Below are 21302 nucleotides of genomic sequence, written 5' to 3'. Positions count from 1 at the left end.
ACCCTTGGCATCCAAGGCTGCAGAGGCTAAATGTGATAATATAATGAGTTTTAAATTACCCAATCCAACAGCTCTCTGCTGTTAGGAGACAAAGCAACGCAGATAGTCATCATTATTCTAACGGGCCACATGCTTTGGCTTCTCTAATGCAGAACTGAATTAACATACATTTCTCTTACTGTTAGATCTACTCTCAAGAATTCAAACAGTTATTGAAATTAGCCCTGGCTTCTAGAGCTATATTTCCCAGTCTGTAAGGAAATTCCTTAAAGATAATTCAGCTCAGTTCAGTCTCTCAGTCGTGTCCGACTCTTTGTGACTCCATGGACTGCAGCACGCCAGGCCTCCCTGTCCGTCACCAACTCCTGGAGTTTACCCAAACCCATGTCCATTGAGTCGGTGATGCCATCCAACCATCTCATCCTGTCGTCCCCTTCTCTTCCTGCCCCCAATCCTTCCCAGCATCAGGGTCTAATGGCATGGCTTAAATTTGGAAGCAAGTGCTTAAACAAATCAAGAGTATTTAGAGAAGGAAATAGCCCGTTTTTTGTTGTTCATTTTATTTGTGAAGTTATGCCTTAGGTATTAGACCAAGTTTCATGAGAAAACATCTGGACTCATGAACATATACCCTAAGTTAGACATGGACACTATTTTGGTGGATCTCCGGTAGACAGAATCTCAGGCCGTCAGGGGGAAGTGCCATGCGGTTGAGCTGTTCGAGTGTCAAACACGTGAGATTACAGCTCTGCTACTGCCTTGGTCATGCCAGTACGGAGCGACTCCGCTGGTCTGCGGGCGTCTAGAGTGCAGGTCTCAGAGAGCCTGGTGTGAGGTCTTAGAAACACGTTGAAGTTTTGTCTGCGTTGTGCGCTAGTTAACCCTGATTACCAGCTAGCAGCTGTGTCAGGTGTGCCCTGCTCTCAGATCCCTGCGAGGTCTAGTGGGAAACAGGCATGACTGGTGTTCCAGGAGCTAGTGATGCACATATTAAATAACTGGGTGAAAACCCTTGTGAAACTGAGGGCCATCTGGGGAAGCTCCTCATGGGGGTCATATTTTGAACTGAGCCTGGAGGATTTGGGTGGAAGAAGGCATAATGGATAAAGGATAAAACACAAATGGCAAGTGATCCATTTGTGGAGGCACTGGACCTCCCCCTTTGGGGAAGAGACAGAGCAGTTTTGCAGCTCAGATGTCGTTCTTGTTGTTCAGTCGCTCAGTCATGTCTCTTTGTGACCTCGTGCTGTTGTTGTTGTGTGTTGTTATTGTTGTCTAGTCGCTAAGTCAGTCCCCATGGCCTGCAGCACGCCAGGCTCCTTTGTCCTCCACTGTCTCCCAGAGTTTGCTCAAATTCGTGTTCATTGAGTCAGTGCTGCTATCTAACCGTCTTATTCTCTGCTCCCAGATAGGAAGGGCCTTAAATTCCAAAATGTAGAAATAGAGCAGTGATGTGGAATAAGGGGAGGATGTGCTGACATCATTGTTTTGGGAGTGAAAACAAGTGCTTGGAATGCATGAAGCAGCAGAGGTGATGAGAGCTGAGAGCAGGCGGGTGGCCGGTGTGACAAGTGGATTATGAGATGGGCTGTGGGCCCAGGTATGAGTCAAAGACGGCATCATGATTTAAGACCAGGTGACTTGCAAAATGCTATTTTCTGTGAGAAACTGGGAAGTGATTGGAAGGGGTTACTGGTGTGATTGTGTAAAAAGCTAATTAGTTTATGAAGGGGACAGGAAAGTATATGGAGGGATTTCGTCCCCATATTCCTGGCCTTTGACCTGCCTCTCGCTCTTCTTCACAAAGGAAGTGGCCCTTCTACTCAGAGGGTGACAGTCTTTGTCTTTCTTTCCTGATTTGGCTCCACTTAAGTCTATCGACACAGAGAGCATGGTCTCTCAACTCTCCCTCAGACCAGCGGGCAGTCAGTGACCCCATGTAATTTTACAGAGACCCAACTGTGGGGTGGTGATGGGCCATCTGACTAGCAAATCTCAGTCTTCCACTATTGCTTTCTGGGTAACAGAGCGACATTGTTTATCTGTTCATCTCCATCTGCACAGAGCTTCTCAGCTGATTCTGGACAGGGAAAGAGGCCTGGCAAAGCCCCACGGACCTAATTGGTACCTGCTTAATTGAAAGCAGGTTTGCGGAGTGTCTCGTAGGTCATTAGAGATCATGTATCCACAGACGTTTATATTTTACAAAGTTTCTAATTTAGATTATGGAATTGATGTGTCAGGTGTTGACTTGGTTTTCAGTTCAGGAGACTGAACTGGGGCAGTTGAAGGCAGGTGGGTCACACAGGTGATGGTTGGTGAGGTCACCTGGCCCAGGTACTCGGCCGATTCCTACCTCCAGTTTTAGAAGAAGGAGGAAGACTGAGGACACGGGCATCAGGGAACTAAAATCCTGTACATTTTGCAAATCATCAAAATTCTAATTACCTCCTAACGTGTATTTCTTCTAACAGCGTAGGCAGTGAGTGCAGAGGAAAAGAGTTTTCCTCACTGTCCTCATAGCCTGCCACATAAAACTAACCAGTGCTTCCCACACACTTGGTTTGCTTTTGACAGACAATTAGAAAGTGAATTCATGTACAAAGATCTTCTCATAAGACTGGATTTGACACCAGACAAAACTTCTCTCCAACCTCTGGCTACATTCCTTACAGTTGCTACTTACTATGATCTACTGTGCATCAGGCATGTGGTAAATACTTGATTTTCACAAATTCCTGTTGCCCTTAAGCACCTCGAGGTTGTTTCTCTCAATCTGCAGATGAGAAAGTAGAGCTTAGAGCACAAAGAGGTTGTGGGAGGTCATCCCACATTGAAGGTCGGGATTATGCCAAAATGTTTCTCTCATAGTTAGACAAAAACTCGCGGCTCCTAAAAGGCCTTGTAAATAAGGGGATGATGTGCCATCGTGGCCTTTTATTCAGGATTTGCAGTGCCAGAAGAGGACAGATAGGAAGTGTCAGAGCTGGGGACAGAGCTGCTTGGAAAGCAGTGATGAATTGCCACGTTGGCTGTGGGTGAAAATGTTTCGAACCTTCTTGCCTAGCTCTGCTGATGTATAGTTGGAGGAAGGCAAGCGTTATGTTTTTGGAGCTCTAAATCATGACAGATGATGGTGGCATGGCAAGCTTGATGGCCTCGTTTACTGCTGTCCCAGCTAAGAGATTGGCTGCCACGCATCTGACACAAAGAGCAGAATTTAGTGCTGCTAAATGTCATTGGTATCAATAGGCCATTTAATACTAGCAGTTTGAAAAACAAGAGGATATGAATTATTAGTGTGCATTGCAATTGACATTCATACATTACTCTGTGATTTCAAGTAACTTTTATCTAGTTACGATTCTCATTTTTTGGGGTCCTTATTGTAAGATGACTGTTATAATCCACCCCACCCCATCCCCATCAAAAGTGGAGAAAGAGGCTTGGAGGCCAGCGAGCCTGCAGGTAACAGAGGCAGCCTCTCCACAGCCTTTGATCCTTGAAGCACAGACAGGCTTTCCTGGTCTGCATGCCCCTTGGCTCCAGAACTCAAGGACTGCCACACCCAGTCCTGCAGAGAGAGTCAGGACCGGGCGCCCCGCGGTCCAGTCTGTACCCCGCCACGTCTATGCCCCCACCACCCCAGAGCTCCCACATCCCCGCATCCTCGTCGGCTTCTTTCCAGGCCACTCAGGCGGGCCCCCGCCCCCTCCCAAAAGCCTCATTTGTCCCAAATGGCCTCCCTCTTCCCTGCTCTTTGCTCTCTGCCCATCTTCCCTGAGGACACTGGCATTGAGTAGGTCGCTCTGCAGGTTGTGGGGAGGAGGGAAGGTGCGGGGGAAGCATCGTTTTCTGTGCTCTCTGCTCTGACACATGTCTTTGCACCCAGTCATCCTTGGCTCTCAGAACTGCCCGGGTCACTGAGACCTATTGCCTCAAGGTTTGAGCTCCGTTTTGAGCTTTGGGGTTCACATTTCCCGGCCGGCTCACATCTTCCAGGGGTCGTGGGGGCCCCTGTACTTCTTTGGGACAGGGGACAGACTCACAGCCCATGTGGTGTGTGGATTAGGGCCGGGATGAGGGGTGCTGGTGGGACATGGGCAGCCCTCCTCAGTGTGAACGTGGCCGGGGTGGGGCTATCCTCACAGAGCAGCAGCCCGGCCTGCCCCGGGGCACCACGGCTGGGGGAAGGACGGGGCACAAGACAGCAGGATGCAAGCTGCCTGTGTCAGTCTGAGGACAGCGGGGAACCTCACCGTCCACCACCCACTCCACACTCAGCCCCAGCCAGAACCCGGCGTGGCCACTCTGCTCCAGTCCATGTCTCAGTAAGGCCCTGCAGTCTTCAGGATGCTGCACCACGTAAATGATAGAAAGAGGAAAATCTCACCTTGTTTATGGGGAACTCAGGGAGCCATCAGCATAAGGCTGACTGTGTCTGTGACCAGACAGTTAGAAAGCAGCTTGCCAGGATGGAGCGAATCATCAGGTGCCCCCACGCCATGCCGGCCACATCCCCCCGAGCAGAGAAGGGAACTTACAGCAGAATGCACTTGTGTTGGAGGGCTCCAGTGCAGCCCATGTGAAAACACACTTCTGTGTTACCTGACACTAGGAAGGTCCCGCTAATGTAAAAGAACCTGACAAGACCCTCAGCCTCCACTTGCTGTGTAATTCAAGTGTAGCATCCGTGGTATCCCATTAACGGGTGAGCAGTTCTGCTCTATTTACATCATTCTATTTGATATCTTACTAATATACAGATGGCACTGGAAGCATGTCACCAGTTCTCAGGGTTCTAACTACCCCCTCGCCCAGTAGCCTCCTGATAAGTTGGCTTCCCAACTCTGGGAGCTGTGGTTTTGCACAGAGACAGGACGCACTGGGTTTTGGAACCATGTTGAATAACACACGTCTGAGGGGAGAACACCCAGTGAAAGAAAGAAAGTGATACAACTTCACTGAAAGATGTGTCCGCCTGGAGCACTGTTTTGTGCTGCCCTCAGGCCGTCGTTAGCAGTCGGACAGGACACTGTGACAGGGATGCTTGGAGTGCTCATCTGGGCCCGTGCGAGCTACGCAGCCCACTCACGCACTCTCTGACGGGAGCCAGTGCTGGGGCTGGACGGGCCTTCGTGGGTCCTGTTACGACTGCACGGCACACGCAACAGCAACCAGGACAAGGGAACTTTGGAAAAACCAGGTTTATCACCCTGAAATCTCAGAGGGCACGTGGCACCCCCCGGCCACGCGGCACAGCCATGGGGAAGGGAGAGAGAAAGAATGCAGACGCGGGGCTCTGCCTCTACTGGGGTCCAGGCTGGGGTGCCTAGGGTTTCACCAGTTCAGTTTTTATTGGCAAATTCAAAACACAGGAACAGGAATTAGGTGTTCTAACGAGGGAGAGTTGGGGTCATCCAGCGGTCAGCTATCTAGGCCCCCTTGGGTTTTCTTGAAGGGGAACTGCAGGGTGGGCTGGACCACACTCATGTGAGGTGAGTGCCTTTTAAACAGGTGCCTTGGCAATCAGCAATTGAAAGCTTGATGCCAGGCACTTAACACTACAACTAGAAAAAACTTATTATCAGTCACTTGCCCTCCAGAGACCTACATACGCATCACGGCCCTGGTAAAAAGATCTGATACCTAAGATGTAATGTCACCCCAATCTAAATCTGCAGATCCAGTTCAGGTCCAGCATAAATCTTACCAGAGTATTTTGGGGAAAGCCTGATTCTAACATGTGTGTGGGTGAAGATGAAAAGGGGACACCTTGCTCTTCCAGCTGCTGCATCTAGAGTTCTACACTGTGTGGTTAAGACGAGGGGCTTGAAATCGCACTAGAAAAAGGAAGCAGAACAGACAAGAGAGAGCCACAGAGCCACAGAGAGAGCCTGTGCCCTAAGAGACCTTACTTGTCAAAACAGGCCCTGCAAGGATGTGGGTGGGAGGAACGGCTTAATGATTCCGGTGGCAGCACAGAAAAGCTCGTGGAGAGGGTGCAATTGGATACTTATAAAGGAAAATATGTGCAGCCGTCAGCTCCCTGTATCAAGGCCCTAATTGTTAAAGATGGAGCATTCCAGCTTTGATCCTAAACATATAACATCAGGAGGGCCTCCAAAATAAGATGCAGAGATTAAAGTGTTGATAAATTTAACTCACTTAAGCTACCATTTATCAAAAAAAAAGTTTTTTTTAAATGAGCAAAGTGATATAGGCACAACTTGAAGAAGCGTTTTTACAACACATGGAACAAAAAAATTATGTATATCAGAATATGTAAAGAAAACCTGACTCAAATGGGTAAAAACCACAATCAGATTTTATGAAGAAAACAGAGGGAAAAAAAAAAAAACCTTTGTTTAACGATGCCTGTAAAACTACAGAGCAAACAATGCAGTGATTATGTGATTACCGTCAAGTTTGGAATAGAACCTGTGGGGAGAAAGTGAGTCCACAGAAGGCCTGGAAGTTTCTGATGTTTTCCTGTGTGTGAACTCAGTGTTGGCTCCACACTTGTTTATTATTTTTCAAATATTAGGAATGCTCTTCTGCACGTCAATCAGGAATAAGGGAGTGGCGCACGCTAGCAGAGAACTCCACATTTGATAGGAGTACCGCTCATCACGGACGTGGCCCTTCTTCCGGCGCCTTCTGTGCAGGCCTGTGGCCGCACATGCAGTCCTGCCCGTCTGCCCAGCGGTGCTGCACCGGGGCCCATGTGCCGTGCACCGGGCCCTGCCTGGTGGAGCCCCGGAACCTGCCGGCCCGCCCCGGGGCGCCTTCTCTGCCGGCCCGCCCTGGGGCGCCTTCCCTGCCGGCCTGCCTGTCTGCTGAGACACCTGTGAGGCCTCCCTGTGAGGGCGCACAGTTCTTTGCATCGGGGGTTGACGTCAGGCGGGCAGCCGAGCGCACAGGCTTGTGCAGAAGGTGCTGGGTGCTGGGTGTGGCAGCTGTGCAAATGCTGTAGGTCGTGGGTTCACCTTCAGGAGCCTCGAGAGACACGAGGAACACTCAGGTGTGCGGGTTCCTTCATGCCAGCCGCTCCCTGGGAGCCGCTCTTGTGGAGGCGACCCCAGCTGTCCCCTGAAGCCTGTGACCCAGGCCCCCAGAAGCATGCTCCCCGTCCTCCCAGCACAGCGGCCACCACACCAGTGACTCTGCTGCCTCCTCACCTCTCAGCGTCTGGGCCCTGCAGTCCCCTCCCCGCACCGGCACACACTCCTCGAGGGACCCAGTCTCCAGCCGCTGCTTCCCGCGACAGCCGTGTGCTGATGCCCTGCGATCTCACTTCCTCAGATCATCCCACTTAAAGCTGCACTTCTGCCCGCGTCATAGCGTGTCTCCCTGTAGCACTCGCTACCACCTCACATATAACACGTTCATGTGTATTTGCCTCCCTCCTCTGAGAGAGAGTCTTCTGTTTATTTCCTATCCACCTGTTCTAGTGTTCTGCTGCCATGACATGTTATCACAAACTTAGCAATTTAATTGAAACAACGTATTTATTAAGCAGCCTTATTGTAGTCGTCACTTTATAATATATACATATATAAAATCATGACATTGTACACCTTAAACTTATACAATGATATGTGTCCATTGCATCTCAATAGTTAAAACATTAGAAAATAGAACAACACTTGTATTATCTTCCAGTTCTACAGGTCAGACAGTGAATCTGCCTGGAGTCTCAGCTCGGGGTTTCCCGTGGCTAGAATCGTGATGTCGGCAGGGCTGCCCCCTCTTTTGGAAGCTCTGGGGGGCAAGTCCACATCCAGCCCTCAGGCTGTGGGCAGGGTTCAGTGCCATGATCTTCAGGTTGAAGTCTCTGTCTCCTGCTGGCTGTCAGCAGGAGGAGTCATTCTTGCCGATAGAAGGGCTACCCCCATACCTTGGGTCATGGCCCCTTCCTACACCTCTAAAACCAGCAACAGTAGTTGAGTCCTTTCTTTCGGCTTCAAACCTCTCTGAGTTGGGTCTGTCTGACTGGCCTCAGCTTGAGAAAGTTCTCTGTTTTTAAGGACTAAAATGATTATATTGGGTCCACTGGGATCATCTAGGAAATCTCCTGATTTTAAGGCCCAGAGCTTTCATTCCATTTGCATGGTGCCTTTTGCCGTGTAAGGTAACAGTCACAGACGTGACGCCAGGGTTAAAGTTCCTGCTGCCTGTATCACCTACCTACCAGGACAATGTAGAGAATTGGACAAGTGGCTTCTGCAAAGTGAAACTTTTATAGGAACTAATGTAGTCAGATGCTGCTGCAAGTTGTTAGAATAAAAGACAAATGGAGATCAGACATGAAAACTCACTGAGCAGACGAACCAGGTTCGTCCTACAGATGAACCTTAATTTAGCTTATTTTGTAAGGTTAACTTGACCTGGGTCATTTGCCTCTAAGAATTAGAAGCAAAACTTAAACTGTTTCCCAGGGTTGATATGAGGTAACTACTGACCAATTCTGTATCACTTAAGAAAATTCTAATATTGTAACCAACCACTTTGAATAATAAACCATCAACTCTTTCCTGATATACAAGCTGCTTATAACTGTACCCCTGAGCCTCAATCCATGCTTTGGTTTGAGTGCTCTGGGTTTGCAAACTGCCTTTTTGGTGTGTGCACAGTGAACTCATTGCTTCTTGGGTGATTCCTTGTGTTTACTTTGACTCTTAATGAACCGCTGACAAGGTGCTCTATGAGTTACACCCTGATGGAGCTCTCCTCAGCTGCATTGTAACAGTGGACAGCAGGCATTGTCACTGCTGCCCTAAGAAGCAGGCACTGTCACAGTCCCGTTCTCATACAGAAGCATTGAGCATAGAACGGAAGACCTGCCCCAGACCCTGGAGCTGGGAGGGCCCCAGGCCATGGAGCTGGGAGGGCCCCAGGCCATGGCGCTGGGAGGGCCCCAGGCCATGGAGCTGGCCCCAGGACCTGTGGTCTCTGGGAGGGTGCACCTTGAAGAGAGGACAGGCGGTGGGAAGCACTGCGCCCTGCAGAAATGAGAAGGGCTTCAGCTGTGGGTGCTGTCTGCTCTGGTCTGACTGCCTGTGCTTTCTGTAGGTCATTTGACTCTTCAATCATCCCTCTCACTACTTTTATAAACATGTGCGGTCGTACCAGGCTGCAAATGGTTCCACGCTTACACCGCTTTCTGTCTCCCGCCGTGCAGACGCATATCCTAATTCTGAAGTCGTCTATGTCTGGACCAACGGCACCACCAAGTCAGTGGTGGTGGCAGAAGACGGCTCCAGGTTGAACCAGTACCACCTCATGGGGCAGACCGTGGGCACGGAGAACATCAGCACCAGCACAGGTAGACCTCCCCTCCCCCACCCCCGGGGCGCACGCCCTGGGGGACCCGGGCTCTCCTTAGCCACAAGGAGCCGCAACGTCCAGCCCCTCCTCCAGCCACGCATGGAGGCGCCAGCTGTGGCGTCCCAGCATTAAGGGTCACAAGGGACGTTAATCCGAGGTGCATTTGCCCCCATGTGAGCATCCCAGTAACCGCAGGCCCTGCTTATGTAACAGTCCCGTCCAAGCACAGAGCCATCAGCAGCAGCCGCTGCAGCAAAGGCAAAAAGCTGCCTGCACATACTCCCATTTACCTGCTCTGCTGTTTCCCTGTTTGACCATTTCAGGGATTCCCCTGGGGTTGAATTTTGGAAAGCACGGCGAGCCATGTAGAAATAGCCACAGCCTTCGAGGGTTCAGTTAACTCCCGCAGGCATAGAACTAGCTTGAGCCCTCAGGGCAGCACAGGCCTGGCTTCACCCGATGCCAAGTGGGCAGGGTCTCCGAAGGAACACAATGCATTCCTGGCCTACACCTACAAGGGCTGTCCTCAGACCCCAGCCCCAGTGGTCACGATCACCAGCTTGGCTGTGAGCAGGGGAGGGTCCTCCAGGGCGCCAAGTGGCAGGAGAAATGTGGGACAAGGGTGGAGTGAGTCCTGCTCGCAGCATGAGTTCTAAGTCCCAGATGGTCCCCCATCAGCATCGCTCTGTCAGCATCACCAACCCTGGGAGCTGGCTGGAAGCAAGGGACGCACAGCGCAGCCTTCCACTCAGTGCCCGTCCTCTGGAGAGGGAAGGTGTCCTCAGAAAGGGCCTGGCAGGCCTGGGAAGAGGCTGCTGCACCATACTGCTGCTGCGTTCAAGGGAAAGGAAGAGGCAGCAGGCCGGGTTTTATGGGAACAAGTGGGCAGGTGGCCTGGCAGGTACTTGGGGTTAAGGTTTGCAATGCTAATAAAGAGTGCTACTGTTTCACATCATTCTGTAAACATTTTAAAATGGGGTTCTGCTCCTATTTGCATTCAAAAAAATACCCTTTTTTTGAATGTTATCTTACATTGCTCTCCTCGACTCAAAAATAAAACAGAATGAGAAGAACCGTAACAGCAAAGAATTTATAAGTAGGAGAGTCACTTCAAATCCGAATGCGAAGAAACAGAATGGGATTTCCCTCTTCTCAAGCATTGAGAGGCAAAATCAGATCACGGCAAGGAGGTCTTTGCTTCCAAACACTCACCCCCTTCTCTCTGTCCCTGTCTCCTTCTGCGGGAGGGAGCCCGTTCCCCGCCAATTCCCTTCCCTCGCCTGCCTGGGGCTGTGGGATGGGCGTGGCGCCTCTCGGCCCTGTGGGAACTGTGATCTCCCCTTCTGTAGGGAGCGGGTTTTGCCACACGTGATCTTAATTCATGCTGTGAGGAAAGGCACATAGGGACACATCCGCAGCTGACCTTACTGAGCGCTGGGCTCTGATTCCAGCAGCGAGCGTCCACGCTTCAACCAGTCTCAAAGGCCTCAACACTGAGCCCATGCTGCCATCTGACCACCCTCAAACTGTGGCCCCGGGTGGGGTCTGCCTCGGCAGAGGCCCCGCGACCCTCCACCCGCGTCCACAGCTCAGCCAGGCTCGCTCGCCACACTGTCTGATTCTTCCAATCAGTCGAAGGACCCTTGTCCTCAGATCAACTCAGCTCTGCCTTCACGTCTCGAAGCATCCTTCCCATCTCCCCAGGGAGATGCAGACTCAAGCAGCAAAGGAGACCGTCTCACCCCTCTCCCCCTGTAGCCGCCTTGGCTCCTTACCAGTTCACCGTCAGGGCAGCGTCATTCTCCGCAATGAGGGGGAGGTCCGCGCTCACCTCCCACACCACCAGGCAGATCCAGAGAAGGCACTGGGGCATCGCCAAGGAGATACCCCCGCTCTCCCTGGGAGGCGTGGGAGCGCGGCGTGGTCAGGACCCGCCGCCTCCTGGGTCTGCTGCTTCTCACCCCGAGCCCGGGGCGGGGCACTGAGTCTCTGGGGGCGTGGAAGCCCACCGCCCCTGCCAGCCCTCTCTGGCTGGGAAATGAGGAAAAGCCCTCCAGCCGCGACAGGGCTCTGTGATGTCCTGAGTTACATGTAGAGAGGCTAAATCCTGAAATCCCGATGGCAGTAGCCGTTAGGGGGGCAGGTGGAGAGCGGCACAGATTGTAACCAGGGATTAGGAAAACACACAAATCTGATTTTCCCCAGAAAAGCATCCACCCGCAGAGGCTCTTCAGAGGCTGGGGGTCAGGAGACTTATAAAATAACCGTTAAGAAATCCTCCTTCATGCAAACAACACAGTTAAACGCTTGTCCAAAGGGAAGGTGGAGAGAAGGGAGACTCCCGAGAGGAGACTGTGACCAGGGGCAGGAAGCTTAGGGCGGGACTGTAGGGTTTCCTTTAGGAGGCTGACTGCACCGATTTGCTCATTTGCAGGTGAATACACAATCATGACAGCTCATTTCCATCTGAAGAGGAAGATTGGGTACTTTGTCATCCAGACCTACCTCCCTTGCATAATGACCGTGATCTTGTCACAAGTGTCCTTTTGGCTGAACCGAGAATCAGTTCCCGCCAGGACTGTGTTTGGTAAGTGTACCTAACCCAGGTCTGCAGACTGTGTTTGGTGAGTGCACCTAACCCAGGCCTGCAGACTGTGTTCTGCCTAGTCTAAGCATCCCCAAAAACAACAGCCTAGAGCTGCCTGTCTATTCTGTGACTTTGAAAACAAATGAACCAATTAGTTATGAATTCAGTGTTAAAGACTAGATTTAGGGCTGCTTTCTGAACCAAGGTTCAGAGCGATTTGATCATCGTTTCCTTGCTGAAAAGGCTTTCACCTGTAGCCCTTTTTTTTTTTTCTCTTTTTTTTGGTGGGGGTGGACAGGGCAGGACAGTGTTTTTAAAATCTCCAGCAATCTGTCTTACATGCGATTTTGCTACGATATTTTCACGAGTCTCATAAAGTACTATTTTCTATGTTATCAGGCAGTTTTCTTTGAAATGTGCATGCCACTTCAAAATTAACTCCCAAGTGGCAGTCAATATGTTGCATGTGATATGATAGTAATTGGTTATATATATAAAATACGATAGTAATAGATTATATATATAAAATATAATACATATTGCCATGTGTATGTGTGTGTTAGTTGCTCAGTCATGTCCAACTCTTTGCGACCTCATGGACTATAGCCTGCCAGCCTCCTCTGCCTATGGAATTTTCTAGGCAAGAATACTGGGGTAGGTTGCCATTCCTTCTCCAGGGGACCTTCCTGACCTAGGGATCGAACGCAGGTCTCCTGCATTGCAGGCAGATTCTTTACCACTGAACCACTAGGAAAACTCTACATATTACCATATGTATGTATAAATATGGGCTTCCCAGGTGGCACTAGTGATAAAGAATCCACTTGCCAATGCAGGAAATGAAAGAAATGCAGGTTCGATCCCTGGGTCTGGAGAACGAAACGACAACCTACTCCAGTATTCTTGCCTGGAAAATTCAATGGACAGAAGAGCCTGGCAGGCTGAAGTCCACGGGACCACAGAAATTCAGAAACGACTGAGCAACTGAACAAGAACAACAAATGTACAAATATACACATATATAAGATATATGCATGTATGATACGTGTACGTATGTATACATGTATATGATAAGAATCTAGAATATTATTTGACATCCCTGAGACATAAATCAAGTTTAGCCAGATCCAGCTAGCTGGTACCTTGATACAGCAGACGTGATCCAATGTTTTACTCTTACTTGAAAGCTCATTTCATCAAATTCAACTTTAAAAGTAATTTTATGGGTCAGTTGTAATGGATAGTCACATCTTTCTAAACTGTAAAGTACTGTTTCCACCTCAGCTCTTCCTATTGTACTTTCTCTTCCAAAGAAGGAAAAGGTGCCCTGAATTTCCTGCCAAAACTCCTGTAGGTGGAAGAAGCCGGGGATCCTGGAGATTCCCAGGAAAGGCCCAGGACTGCTCCTGTGCAACCAGCTCTCTACCTCCAACCACGTGCTTCATCTGCCTCATCTGATTTAGTGTCAGGAAGGTGTGGGGGTTGGCTTGTAGCTAGACAGTGTTCCCCCAGCTCTTTAGGAGAACAGTAGTAGGTGGGCAAGGAAAAAAAAATTAGTTTGGAGAATGCCTTGTATTCCAGTCTGCTTCCTCGTAGAGATTTTCCACTAGTATTAGGATGTTAAAAGACTTAAGGAAACAGAAGAAGCCTGTTTAAGGTCACAGACAGACGACTGCTCTCTAGCACAATGATGAACTGGGTTTCTAAGAAAAATCAAAGATGACTACTGATTTCTCATTAAGCATCAATTCCATGCATGTTCAGTGAGGATATGTAAATATCTGAAGGATGAGGCTGAATGAACACTGAAACTGCTATGACCACCAGCAACATTACACTCTTTTGGTGCCGTTTTCTGGGGCTGCCCTCATACAGTTACTCATACTGAGGGCTAAAGCAATAGAAGTTAACTGCCTGGGGTTAACTGTTCTGGAAGCTACAAGTCCCAAATCAGCAGAGTTGGTTTTTTTCTGAAGGAAGGCTCTGTTTCTGGCCTCCCTCCTAGTTTCTTGGCATGTGGCAGCGTAATTCTGGGCTTCACCTGGGGTTTTCCCTGTGTGTGTGAGAGAGATACCAGTCATATTGGATTAAGGCCTACCCTAATAACCTCATTGTTACTTGATTGCTTCTGTAAACACCATGTTTCTAAGTAAGATCTGGAGAGTAATTCTGAGTTCTAGAGATTAGGACTTCAACCTCTGAATTCGGGGAGAACAGCTGCATTGCAGTCACACCCCATGCACAGACATGTACCCTTATGCAAGCAAAACTGTGGTAAGAGGAGAGACACAGAGCTTGTGGAGACTACGTGGGCTGTAAGTGTTCAGCAGACCTGGGTCCTAGTATTGGCTCTCATTTGCCAGCTGGTGAATTTGAGTACATTACTATTTGTGCATTTTTAAGCTCCTCACCTGCCAAATGTGAATATTGACACCCATCCAGAATGTAGCTTAGATAAGAGGCTGGCCCCTAGCAGAGGCCCAGTAAAGGCTCCACAGCTTCCTCTGAGCATCTAGACTTGCTGTCTGCTCACTGCAGATTTCCCTAGAAGACAAGGCAGATGGCCACAGGCATCTGACACAGCAGCCTCAAGGTGACCCAGATCTTTTCTTAGAGGGAGTGCCAAGACCTAGATTCAGATGTGGTACTTCTGTTCTACAAGAGTCCTCGGAGTCCGCAAGCTCCATTAGTCCATGTGAAAGCAAGTCTGTTTTACGAGTCTTCTGGAGCCCACAATTTGTTAGGTGCACAGTGAGTCTGGGAAGTGCTTCCTCAGAGCCGTGGGAACATCCCTGCCCTTCTCAGCTGGACTTTTCTGAGGAACACAAAGATGCCCCAGTCTCCTTACTTACCTGTGTTGGGCATCAGCTCTCTGCAGGGCTCAGGTCAGGACAACAGGGGCACAGTTAGGCTATGTGTACAAATCAGACCCAAATCCCTGCCTGCCTCGACCTATGTTCTAGCAAAGGAGACAATTGACAAGATAAGTAAACTAAGCAGGCTTTTAAATGAATGTGCTGTGCTGTGAAGATCCTGGAGAGAGAGGCCTGGGCTGAGTGACAGTGTCTTTCTTTGTCTCATTCAGGGGTGTTCTCCTGGGGTCCGGGGCCAGTGCTGACCTTGTTCCCATTGTCCCCCATGTTGTTGCCCAGGGGTGACCACAGTGCTGACCATGACCACCCTCAGCATCAGCGCCCGGAACTCCCTGCCCAAAGTGGCGTACGCGACAGCCATGGACTGGTTCATAGCCGTGTGCTACGCCTTCGTGTTCTCTGCGCTGATCGAGTTTGCCACCGTCAACTATTTCACAAAGAGAGGCTGGGCCTGGGACGGAAAGAAAGCCTTGGAAGCAGCCAAGATCAAGGTACTTACTTCATTTGCCTCCTTACTCCAGACAAAACGGGCCTGATTTTATGTCCAAGTGTCAGGCCAAGTGCTTCTCTTCCATACATCCCTCCCCCTGGAAAATGATTCCTTCCCTTATATTCACAGACCTTACGAAGTCTTATAACAGGTCCTGTTTTAACTTTATTTTCAATCACCAGCTTCATTCAAGGGAAAGATCTGATTGCATGTGGATGGTTTGCGCTTGTTTATACTCAGGCCTGTTACTTTTGATGAAGTACCTCTGTCTGTTCAGGGACTACTTACCCAGTTTTGAATTGTACAGTCAATGCTTCTGCTCATTCTTTTGCCACTTCACCATGCAGTGTATCTTCTGCAAGGTGGCTGAAGGTCATGAAGGGAGCATTTGAATTATTGAGAGCAACACAACAGCAGACACACCCGATTCTACTCATGAGATGATCTGGCTTGCTTAAACGAGGCACGAGTTGTCAGGGGAAGCATTTTTCTGTGCAGAGCAATTAAGTGCTGAGTATATAGAAAGAGATTGGTGTCTGAATCTAAAAACTATTTGAAGAAAAAGATTGTGCAACATTTCAACTTGAACCAGGTCCTTGGGGAAAAGACAATAACATACATGGAAGAGAAAAGAAATAGCACATGGTAAAATGCTAGTTATACCATACATAAAACAAACGAGCAAGTGCTTTGCTCTGGGAGATGAGCAGGCCAGAGTTGCCAGAGGAGACTTGAATGTGAAAGTCCACATGTCCTTTGGAAATCATCACAAAGGCAGTCCTGGGGCCTTCCTGGGGACTGGACCCCAGACCCATGATGGTGACTGGATACTCTGCTGCTGAGGGCACTCAGGGGTGTGCACCCCCAGCTGCACAACTGTTTTTGCATTCAGCACTGCTGTTCTTTTCTTACGAAAAGTCCAAAGTTCTGAATTGACCTGGCCCATCGGATTCTTCCTACTTCCAAGCACCATGAGTCCACTCCCACGCCGAGGTTTCAGTCATGCAAGAAAGACCTGCTTCCAGGCCCAGCTCACCTGTATGGAGATGGAGGAAGGCCTAGTGGGTCCTGTATCAGGCCCCTGAAGGCAGGAGGGGAGGGGAGAGGTACGGGGTTGGAGGGGGGGCCTGGACAGGCTGACGCTCCCAGATGGGTGTGTCTGGGGGAGGTGACGGGGGCAGGAGCCAGCTAACCAGAGCGGGCGGTTGGCGGAGAGCTGGGAAAACACCGCAGAGGCAGGGGACTGTCGGACTGTGGGGGCTCTTGACTGAAGTGTCCACATAGGCAGAGCCACGGGAATGTTTGTACCCTGACAAACTTGAAGTCTGGGGAGAGGGGTTTCCTGTGGGCCCGGTGATGGTGGGCTGGAGGTGGCCTCCTTGAGCGGGGCAGCCAGCCGGGAGGTCCGGCAGGAACTGAGGCCCTCAGGCTTCTGTCTGTGGGTCTAGGAGGAAGGCGGAGCAGTGGAGAGGCCCTGAATGTTATCGAGTGGGCTGTCGTCATCGTCAGCCACCTCATTCTCCTGCACGCAGCCTCCCTGTTCTTCCCACTCATCACAGATCTGAACACAGACCAGAAGGGAGAGGAGGGCTTGGAGGTCAAGTAGCTTGTCTCCCTCCAGACTAGCACTGAGCTCCTAGAAGACTGTGTGTTGCCCCCAGAGGTTGTGGAGCGGAGGGTCCCATGCCTTAGGCCAGGGGAGGCATCAGGGTATCTGCAAGCATCCCAGCCAGCAAGCCATAGTATTAGACGTGGTGGTGAGCATGAATAAGGAAGTGTATCGTTACTCTTTTTGCGTGAACTGGCTTTTACTTACAAGCGGAGAAAACTTTGACACCAAACTGTTTGCCATCGTTACCTGTCGGGGTCTTCAGAGTTGGGGGTGCCAGGCAGTTTTTAGGGGTGAACACCTGTGAAAGGATAGAGGAAAATGTTTGAGTTGACTGTGATGGGAGCTGTCTGCTGGCCACTCGGCCCTCAGCTGCGCAGCACGTCTTCCCGGAAAGAGCACCAGGGGCCTATCTCCGAGCACCGTGGCGGCCCTACGTCTTGTGCAGCTGCCTCCCCCAAGCAGGACACTCACTCCTGAGACCATCCTTCTGCCCTCCAGCGTCTGCTCTGCCCTGGCTACCCCAGGACATGAAGGCTGCACAAAACATTGGCGTAGCTAGTCTGTCGGGCTGGTGGCAGCCCAGCACGGTGTGCACAGAACCACAGGGTCAGCAAAGAGCCCTTCTGGAGAGCTGCTCACAGGCCCTGCCTGCTCTGAGGCTCATGGTCATCCTCGCTGTGGGCCCGGGGTCTCATGCTCCCTGGGCCTGTATGCACGCTTACTCAACCTCGCTTTCCACCGCTGCTTCTTGCTCCCTCTCCATGTTCTTCCTCTCTGCTCTTTACCTTTCACATATTTTTAATAGTTAATGTATTTTCTTTTCTTTTTTAAAACTATAGTCACCAGGCTGTGTACTACATTTCCTGATCTTATTTATTGTATAACGGGAAGTTTGTACCTTTTGACCACCTTCATCCACTTTGCTCCCCACCCCACCCTGACCTCTGCTGACCACCAATCTGCTATCTATGAGTTCAGCTTTTTGTTTATTTGGATACTACATGTAAGTGAAGTCATATGGTATTTGTCTTTAATTTATTTCACTTAGCACAGTGCTTTCAAGGTCCATCCCTGTTGTAAATGGCAGGATTTTCTTCATTTTTATGGCTGAGTAGTATTCCATTGTGTGTGTGTGTATATACATATATATATATATAGTATATAGTATAAGGCTTCCCTGGTGTCTCAGCAGTAAAGAATCCACCTGCAATGCAGGAGACACAGATTTGATCCCTGGATCAGAAAGATGCCCTGGAGGGGGAAATGGCAACCCACTCCAGTATTCCTGCCTGGGAAATCCCAGGGACAGGGGAGCCTGGTGGGCTACAGTCCATGGGGCCGCAAAAGAGTCAGACACGACTTAGCGACCAAACAGTGTTCATATATATACTATATATATACATATATATATATATATATATATACACACACACACAAATGAAGTGACTGATCATGAATATATATATATGTGTGTGTGTGTATATATATATATATATATATATATGCATTTTAACTATTCGTCTATTGATGGATACTTGTTGTTACCAATCTTTGCTATTGTGAGTAATAATGTCTTGGATGTGAAATTCTAGAACAGGCAAAATAGTTTATGGCATAAAAACTCAGAATAGTGGTTCCTCTTGCTGTGGTGAGGACAGCAGTGGACTGGGAAGGGGCATGGTGACCTTCTGGAGTGCTGATGCTATTTTCTGTCTTGATCACCGAGATAGTGATATATTATCTTTAATGTATTCCTGTGTTTTTCTAAATTTAAGTTAATGAGACTATGTTAACTTGGTAAAAGAACAGAATTTTTCCCAACATTCTGTCATGCGAATTTTCAAACATATTGAAGAATTACACAATGAAAACCTCTACTATTAACTTTTTACTATGTGTTTGTCATCGCCACCTATCTGTCATTTATGTTACCTAACATCTGTCTATCCTTCATCCATCCACCCATCCTCAGTCCATCAATGCATCTTAATTCTTGATGGATTCACAGTAAATAGTGCATTTCCCACTGAATACTTCAGCAAGCATATCGCTAATTAGAGTTTAATGTTCACTTGCTGCTTGATTCTGTTGAAGCAAGATTGACATAGTATGAAGTGCAGAAACACTCAGAGTACTCCTGGTAGGGTTTGACGCCCAGATCCCTGCAAAGGCAGAGCGCGTCGTCAGCACTCCAGAAGGCCACTGTGCCCCTTCCCAGTCCATGCCTGACCTCGCCGCACCAGAGGGGACCATTTCCTAAGCTTTCTACCGTAAACCATTTTGCCTGTTCTAGAATTTCAAGACTGGCCATGCGGGGTTCTAGCCAGGCTGAAGCCAGGCTGGTTCTAGCCAAGACTGGCCAGGCTGAGAAGCCTGTGGAAGGCTGCCCTCCGCCAGAGATAAGCTGATCCCCATCTGTCTCTGTTTCTTTTGAGAGATAAACCTTTAGAAGAGAACTGGCAGTTGCTTGCACACATCACGCCCTTACATTCTTCTTGTATTTTGCAGAAAAAGGAGCGTGAACTTACAATAAATAAGTCAACAAATGCTTATACTACTGGGAAGATGACCCACCCCCCAAACATCCCAAAGGAGCAGACCCCCGCAGGGACCACCAATGCCTCTTCAGCCTCAGTAAAACCTGAAGACAAGACTTCTGAAAACAAAAAGACTTACAACAGCATCAGCAAGATTGACAAAATGTCCCGAATTATATTCCCGGTTCTGTTTGGCACTTTCAACCTAGTCTACTGGGCAACATATTTGAATAGGGAGCCAGTGATTAAAGGGGCTACCTCTCCAAAATGAGCTTTCGTGCTCCCAAACTCCAAGAGAGCCATACGTCAGTGACAGGCACCAAGGAGAGGGTGAACTTGGGGGGCCTCCCTTATTTGGGCACTATCTTTCAGGAAATTTTTGCATGTTTAATTATATGTACAAATAACATTGCCTTGATGTTTCTATATATAATGTCAGATGTTTCAGAAATGACACATTGATAAATAAATCAAGCCACTTTCTAGAAAAACAGGAGACATGGCTCTGACACTCAGATGCTCAGCACCTTACACTAATAGTTTACAAACAAGTATATTTTTAACTGTTCCAAGTGTTACCTAACAATGTTTTTTATACTTCAGATGTCATTTCATACAAATTTTCCCAGCAAATAAATATTTTAGGAAATGCTCCATGATTATTACTTGACCAACTCTCACAAGGAACAGATATCACAAAGAGCACATTTTGCATTGAAAATGAAACTGTGGGCATTTATGTACAAAACGAATTGCCTTTGATAATTCTTTGAAATTAAAGAATTTAATTTAATTGGTCTGAAATTAAAACTACTGCATGATCTTATGTTAAGAAATAAATATTTATGCAGACATTTAATAATAGAAGCATATAGTATGTTAGGTTAACAGATAAAATATTTCCCCAAGGAAAAGTTTAACTGATTAAAACAGTTTGTTTTGGTGGAGTGGGAGTGAAACTTACTTCTCTCCCTCTGACCACCCACCCCCCACCGACTAACTAAACAATGACCAAGAAAGAAAAGATCTTAAAACAAAAAGTAGTGTGATGACAGTCTTGGCATCTGACCTGAGCATCCACTGTCTGAAACACTGACCACAATTCACTGCAGCCAGAGTATAGTGCTTCAGTGGTGAGAAATTGTAAATGAGTTATTTTCCATTTTATTTCCCTGTATGTTATTTCATGATTGACTTATTGCTCTGTTAGCTTTTGTATATGAACCTTAAATGTTCATTGAAAAATAAAAATGAAACTGATCTTGTGGAAAAATGTCATTTTCTGAAAATATTTCAAATTTTGGTTGGTGTACTGACTCATTTTCTAAAGATGATGTAAAGGAAACCCACCATGAAGGTGCTTGGGAAAAAAGCCTCTTACTTAGCTGTTCATCTCTGTTCCAGTCTGATTCTTCTGGGTAGCATGTAAAGAGAAAGCTGACTTCAACCACAACGAGGTGAACAGGTAGAACCAGAAGTTCTTTCCATCACATACGTCTCCATGATACAGTGTTCCACCGGTCTCTGCTCGATAGAGTCCTCCCTGAAGGTCAGGTTACAGCTCAGTCCTCTGTGCCTTTCCTTTTGCTGTTTGTGAAGAGTGATACAAAGAACTGCATGGAGACCATCTACTTACTGTTAGAGGGAGAACATGTATGAAAGGAACAGTTTATCTTTCCTCTCGTAAAAGGGATTTTATGACTATTAGCAAATGGTATCAAAGTTCAGTTCAGTCACTCAGTTGTGTCTGACTCTTTGCGACCCCGTGCACTGCAGCACACCAGGCCTCCCTGTCCATCACCAACTCCCAGAGCTTGCTCAAACTCATGTCTATTGAGTCAGTGATGCCATCCAACCATCTCATCCTCTGTCG

The 21302-nt window shown here is 48.5% G+C and overlaps 1 protein-coding gene and 1 long non-coding RNA gene across 7 annotated transcripts in view; one reads left to right on the top strand and one right to left on the bottom strand.

Moving 5' to 3' along the window:
• Positions 1 to 20702, top strand: part of GABRA5 (gamma-aminobutyric acid type A receptor subunit alpha5) — an 87993-nt gene extending 67291 nt beyond the window's left edge. For all 6 annotated transcript variants that reach the window (XM_081551415.1, XM_081551414.1, XM_081551418.1 and 3 more), the window contains exons 7-10: positions 9185 to 9328; positions 11765 to 11917; positions 15070 to 15281; positions 19401 to 20702. In XM_081551415.1, the coding sequence (XP_081407541.1) occupies positions 9185 to 9328; positions 11765 to 11917; positions 15070 to 15281; positions 19401 to 19700 (809 nt within the window). In that variant the 3' untranslated portion in view covers positions 19701 to 20702. The remainder of the gene's footprint in view (positions 1 to 9184; positions 9329 to 11764; positions 11918 to 15069; positions 15282 to 19400) is intronic.
• LOC145530307 (uncharacterized) lies at positions 15426 to 21016 on the bottom strand. The gene is made up of 3 exons (XR_014071646.1): positions 20811 to 21016; positions 17097 to 17190; positions 15426 to 16316 (listed from the first exon to the last, which is right to left on the bottom strand). It is a non-coding gene; the product is annotated as an uncharacterized LOC145530307 (long non-coding RNA).
• Between the last annotated feature and the right edge of the window lie 286 nt (positions 21017 to 21302).

The sequence above is a fragment of the Giraffa tippelskirchi genome, chromosome 12, assembly GCF_054371585.1.
Source record: "Giraffa tippelskirchi isolate mGirTip1 chromosome 12, T2T-mGirTip1v1.2.pri, whole genome shotgun sequence".
Lineage (NCBI taxonomy): Eukaryota > Metazoa > Chordata > Mammalia > Artiodactyla > Giraffidae > Giraffa > Giraffa tippelskirchi.
This window is presented reverse-complemented; position numbering and strand designations above follow the sequence as displayed.